Source organism: Physeter macrocephalus, chromosome 1 (assembly GCF_002837175.3).
Source record: "Physeter macrocephalus isolate SW-GA chromosome 1, ASM283717v5, whole genome shotgun sequence".
Classification (NCBI taxonomy): Eukaryota; Metazoa; Chordata; class Mammalia; order Artiodactyla; family Physeteridae; genus Physeter; species Physeter macrocephalus.
The window spans coordinates 92,048,059-92,054,058 of record NC_041214.2 but is presented as its reverse complement, the minus strand read 5'-3'; the positions used below and the strand labels follow the sequence as shown (position 1 = coordinate 92,054,058).

The 6,000-nt window shown below is 38.8% G+C and overlaps 1 protein-coding gene across 11 annotated transcripts in view; it reads right to left on the bottom strand.

Moving 5' to 3' along the window:
* HSPBAP1 (HSPB1 associated protein 1) overlaps window positions 1-6,000 on the bottom strand; it is a 90,852-nt gene that overhangs the window by 40,123 nt on the left and 44,729 nt on the right. For 8 of the 11 annotated variants that reach the window (XR_008617363.1, XR_003680946.2, XR_008617365.1 and 5 more), the window contains one exon: window positions 3,702-3,785. The exons of 2 other annotated variants lie outside the window; for them this stretch is intronic. Coding sequence is in view for 3 of the 9 variants with exons in the window: in XM_055084941.1 (XP_054940916.1) it covers window positions 3,702-3,785 (84 nt within the window). In the remaining 6 variants the exon portion in view is untranslated. The remainder of the gene's footprint in view (window positions 1-3,701; window positions 3,786-6,000) is intronic. One more of the 11 variants, XR_008617367.1, reaches the window with a different exon arrangement.

Genomic DNA, 6,000 nt, shown 5'->3' with positions numbered 1-6,000 from the left:
TCTTCTCTAAATGTTTGATATAATTCACCTGTGAAGCCATCTGGTCCTGGACTTTTGTTTGTTGGAAGATTTTTAATCACAGTTTCAATTTCATTACTTGTGATTGGTCTGTTCATAGTTTCTATTTCTTCCTGGTTCACTCTTGGAAGGTTATACCTTTCTACGAATTTGTCCATTTCTTCCAGGTTGTCCATATTATTGGCATAGAGTTGCTTGTAGTAGTCTCTTAGGATGCTTTGTATTTCTGCGGGGTCCGTTGTAACTTCCCCTTTTTCATTTCTGATTTTATTGGTTTGAGTCCTCTGCCTCTTTTTCTTGATGAGTCTGGCTAAAGGTTTATCAATTTTGTTTATCTTCTCAAAGAACCAGGTTTTAGTTGTATTGATCTTTGCTATTGTTTTCTTTGTTTCTATTTCATTTATTTCTGCTCTGATCTTAATGATTTCTTCCCTTGTACTAACTTTGGGTTTTGTTTGTAGTTCTTTCTCTAGTTCTTTAAGGTGTAAGGTTAGATTGTTTATTTGAGATTTTTCTTGTTTCTTGTTTCTTGAGTATAACTATAAACTTCCCTCTTAGAACTGCTTTTGCTGCATCCCATAGGTTTTGGATTGTCGTGTTTTCATTGTCATTTGTCGCTAGGTGTTTTTTTTTTTTTTTCTGCGGTACGCGGGCCTCTCACTGTTGTGGTCTCTCCCATTGCGGGGCACAGGCTACTGCGCCACCAGGGAAGCCCTCTAGGTATTTTTTGATTTCTTCAGTGATCTCTTGGTTATTTAGTAATGTGTTGTTTAGCCTCCATGTGTTTGTGTTTTTTACGTATTTTTCCCTGTAATTTATTTCTAATCTCATAGCACTGTGATCAGAAAAGATGCTTGATATGATTTCATTTTTCTTAAATTTACTGAGGCTTGATTTGTGACCCAAGATGTGATCTATCTTGGAGAATGTTCCGTGTGCACTTGAGAAGAAAGTGTAATCTGCTGATTTTATCTGATATGAGTATTGCTACTCCAGCTTTCTTTTGATTTCCATTTGCATGGAATATCTTTTTCCATCCCATCACTTTCAGTCTGTATGTGTCCCTAGATCTGAAGTGGGTCTCTTGTAGACAGCATATACATGGGTCTTGCTTTTGTATCCATTCAGCCAGCCTGTGCCTTTTGGTTGGAGCATTTAATCCATTCACGTTTAAGGTAATTATCAATATGTATGTTCCTATTACCATTTTCTTAATTGTTTTCGGTTTGTTTATATAGGTTCTTTTCTTCTCTTGTGTTTCCCACTTAGAGAAGTTCCTTTAGCATTTGTTGTAGAGCTGGTTTGGTGGTGCTGAATTCTCTTAGCTTTTGCTGTCTGCAAAGCTTTTGCTTTCTCCGTCGAATCTTAATGAGATCCTTGCTGGGTAAAATAATCTACAATATGGTTGTAGCTTCTTTCCCTTCATCACTTTAAATATATCGTGCCACTCCCTTCTGGCTTGTAGAGTTTCTGCTGAGAAATCAGCTCTTAACCTTATGGGAGTTCCCTTATGTGTTGTCTATTTTCCCTTGCTGCTTTCAGTAATTTTTCTTTGTCTTTAATTTTTGCCAATTTCATTACTATGTGTCTCGGTGTGTTTCTCCTTTGGTTTATCCTGCCTGGGACTCTCTGCGCTTCCTGGACTTGGGTGGCTATTTCCTTTCCCATGTTAGGGAAGTTTTTGACTATCATCTCTTCAAATATTTTCTCAGGTTCTTTCTCTCTCTCTTTGCCTTCTGGGACCCCTTTAATGAGAATGTTGTGTTTAATGTTGTCCCAGAGGTCTCTTAGGTTGTCTTCTTTTCATTCTTTTTTTCTTTATTCCATTCCCTGCTGTGAATTCCACCATTCTGTCTTCCAGGTCACTTATCTGTTCTTCTGCCTCAGTTATTCTGCTATTGATTCCTTCTAGTGTATTTTTCATTTCAGTTATTGTATTGTTCATCTCTGTTTGTTTGTTCTTTAATTCTTCTAGGTCTTTGTTAAACATTTCTTGCATCGTCTCAATCTTTGCCTCCATTCTTTTTCCAAGGTACTGGATCATCTTCACTATCATTATTCTGAATTCTTTTTCTGGAAGGTTGCCTATCTCCACTTCATTTAGTTGTTTTTCTGGGGTTTTATCTTGTTCCTTCATCTGGCACACTGCCCTCTGCCTTTTCATTTTGTCTTTCTGTGAATGTGGTTTTCATTCCACAGGCTGTAGGACTGTAGCTCTTCTTGCTTCTCTATATATGTGTTTAATTTTAATTTTGATTCAGTGTTCTGTGGGTAATTTTAATTAACACTTGAAGATGATTTGAGGTATAGCAAATTAAGCCATTCACTTTGATGCTTGGATTTCATGGTTTCCAATCCGTGGAGTGCCTTCAGAGTTGGAGAAGCTGGCCTGCAGTGGCTCTCCTTCTGTGCTGCACCTAGTATTTTTTATTTAATATGTATAAGACCATGCGCTAAAGAATAGTATGTTGACTACCCTTAGAGACAAAGAAATCTTATCTTAAAGAAATATATAAACATTAATAACCTGTTTCATATAATGGGCACAAAAATGATTCAACTGAGATGTCCACTTTTGGCTGTGATAGAGTAACAGTAACTTAATTACTTTCCTACCATAAACAACTGGAAAACTAGACAAATACATATTATTAAAGGATTTCAGACATTGGACTACAGGCAACATAAAAAAGTGATCTCTGAGAAAAAGAAAATAAATGACTTAAGTACTATAATTGACCAACTTCTTTTCAGAGGGACATTCTGAACACTGGAGCAGAAAGGGGGATACCAAGCAAGGTAATCAGTTAAGCAGAATTTCTGACTGTAAGTCTATTGATCTCCCATTATACTTCTCACCCAAGGGTTACGACTCTTTTCTAAGCCACACAATAGAGCTTCCTGTTACAGTATTCCTTATGCTCCCCCTGTGCCAAAGCCCTTCCCATTATCTAAGGATAAGAAAAGTCTGAGTGAGGGGAGGGTGTGGCAGCCAAAGAGAAGAGAGAGATGCAATCAAGGTTTTGGGTACAGGAGAGCAGAGGTGCATTCAAGGTCTCGGTTAACGAGGGCACAGGTGCAGTCAAAGCCTCTGGTTAAAGCATACAAAGATGCAATGACACCTCAGGTGGAAGAGACAGACTTGAGCCATAAGAGTAGCCATTCTAATTGTCAAGTAGAGCAGGCAACCAGGATTAAGCACAGCATATTGGAGGGGAAAAGCCTTTGGGAGAAATAAAATGATAACACCTAGCACTGAAAGACTGCTCTGAGAAAATGTGTAAGTCACGACTGAGAATTCTGCAATTATTAATGAGGACCCTGAACCAAGAAGCAAGTATTTCCAGCGCAGATGGTGTGGGATGGGACTGGCAACGTGGGACACATGTGGCAGATCCAGCCAGGCCCAACATGATTCTCCTAACAACACCAGTCAAGGGAGAAGACCTGGCACACCAACATCAGGGCCCATTTTGTGCCCTTAAAAGAAACAGAATGGTGTGTCACAAAAATCCTATTTCCAACCTCACTATCCATCAACAGAGCGCAGAATACATAAATTATGGAACAGCAAAACAAAGTAACACTGGAGTGTTGGTGCATTAATTAATCACCAAGTTCTACAGACAGGCACTGTATATCTTAAAAGCAGGGAGATTACATTTGTTAGAAAAAAAAAATACCAGCTCAATCCATGAGTTTATACTGACAGTGACAGGATCAATGGATTCCACATAATGCCACCAGTGTCTGGGGACAAAGAGAACCTGAAAACCAAACAAAAAATGGTTAGCACAAGAACAGAACATTTTATTTTTATATCAGAATCAGATCTTAAATGAAGCTAAGGAAAAAAAAACGAACTCAAATGAATTTATACTAATATTGTAATAGGAAAGGGAAACAAGAAAAAAACACCCACAATCCTTTTATTCCTTTTCTTAAATTAACAAGTTTGCACGTTCTACAAAGGATATTACTAGCTTCTCCAGTCTCTACTCTCCTTTATCCTGGACCTTCTCTGTCTGCATCCAAATCTTAGTAAAGGATTCTGAGATTGTAACTTTTCCTCCTTTCCATCACATAATAGTTGTATGAGTTCTGAGAAAGGGCAGAGGTAAACACATAGGACATAGTTTCTGCCTTCTCACAGTCTAAAATCTAACCAATGAAAAAATAATATATAGAAAAGTGGTAAATCACTTTTTACCACTTATATAATTTATAAATTATATAAGTGGTAAATCAGAGGAGTGGACACTGGTGCTAGAGACCTTCAGAGGTGGGAGAAGCAGGCATGCTTCTAGGGAGGTTAGGGGCAACCTGGATGGAGGACGTGTGATTTGAACCAGAACTAAGAGAGAATGAGGACATGCCAGGAGGGAGAAGTGGGCAAGGGAGGTGGGACTGTTGAGGGACAGCAAGTAGGCCCGTCTTACTACTGCAGAAGGAGTAAAGGGGAATTAAGTGGGGAATCAGGTTAGGGCCAGTGGAGGGCCCTGAGTTCAGAATAAAGAATCTGGATTTTATCCTGTAGGCATTTTGAGTTGCTGAGAAGTTCTGAGTAGGGGGATGGTTAAAACAGTGACATTGTGGGAGAGTCTGGGAAGGACAGGAGATTCTTGCAATGGTCCAATTATTAAATTAAATGTTAAGATTTAAATAGGAAGATATAGCAAATAAAAGCAATGGGCAGAATCAGGAAGGACGGTATTTATCCAGAGTCATTACAAGAGTCTGTGGAAGGCTGAGTACAGCAGATGGAGATGATCTGAAGCTTCTGGGCTTCGGATTTAGGAAAATGGTGGCACTTGCTATGGACAAGGTGGAGATGGGAAGAGAGCTCCTTTTAAGAGAACTGGGCACTAAAACGTCCACTTCAGCCACTGGATTTAGTCATTAGGAGGTCATTAATGTCCTATCATAGAGTATACTTTCAAGTAAAGTGGTAAGAGAGAGAGCCAGTTACGGTGGATTCAGGAAACAGCATGAGGTAAGGAAAACTGATACAATAGACAGAAATACTCATTCGAATTTGGCTATTAAAATAGAAGAAAAAAAGAATTAGCAGCCACTTCACACCCACTAGAATGGCTATAGTTGTAGTAATATAATAATAATAAAGGAAAATAACAAGTGTTGGTGAGGATGTGAAGAAATTAGAACCCTCATAGATTGCTGGTGGGAATGTAAAATGCTGCAGCTGCTGTGGAAAACAGTTTGGCAATTCCCCCAAAAGTTAAAAAACACAGTTATCATATGACTCAGCAATTCCACCCTTACGTACATACCCAAGAGAACTGAAAACATATGCTCGTACAAAAACTTGTACTCAAATGTTTATAGCAGCATTATTCATAATAACCAAAAAGTGGAAACAACCCAAGTATCTATCAGCTGTTTAATGGATAAATAAAATGTATATCCACATAATGGAATATATTCAGCCATAAAAAAGAATGAAGTGCTGATAACATTCTACAGCCTGGATGAACCTTGAGGATTATTATGCGACGTGAAAAAAGCCGGACACGGAAGTCCACAGACTGCACAACTGCACTTATGTGAAATGTCTAGAATAGGTAAATCTATACAGAAAGAAAACAGAGAGGTGGTTGTCAAGGGCTGCAGGGGGGAAGAGGTGAATGGGGAATGACTGCTGATGGGTTGAGGAAACTTAGTCAAACCGTTCGAGCTGGAGCACTCGAGTGTAAAGGAAGCAGGAAGAGCCAGTGAGAAGGGAGCAAAAGAAGGAACACAGGCAGGTCAGAGGGATAATCAAGGGAATAAAATCTCCTTCAGAGACTAAGAAAACCTTGCAAATGTTAATAAAATATCAGACAGCAAATGCCAGTGTTGTAAAGGTGATATTCCCCACTGGGTAGCAGCCCTAAGTACTAAACCTTTGGAAATGTTTCAGAGACAGTCAGTTACAAAAGTAACATCCATTCTTGCTTAAAAGCAAATCATTCTCAACAAATA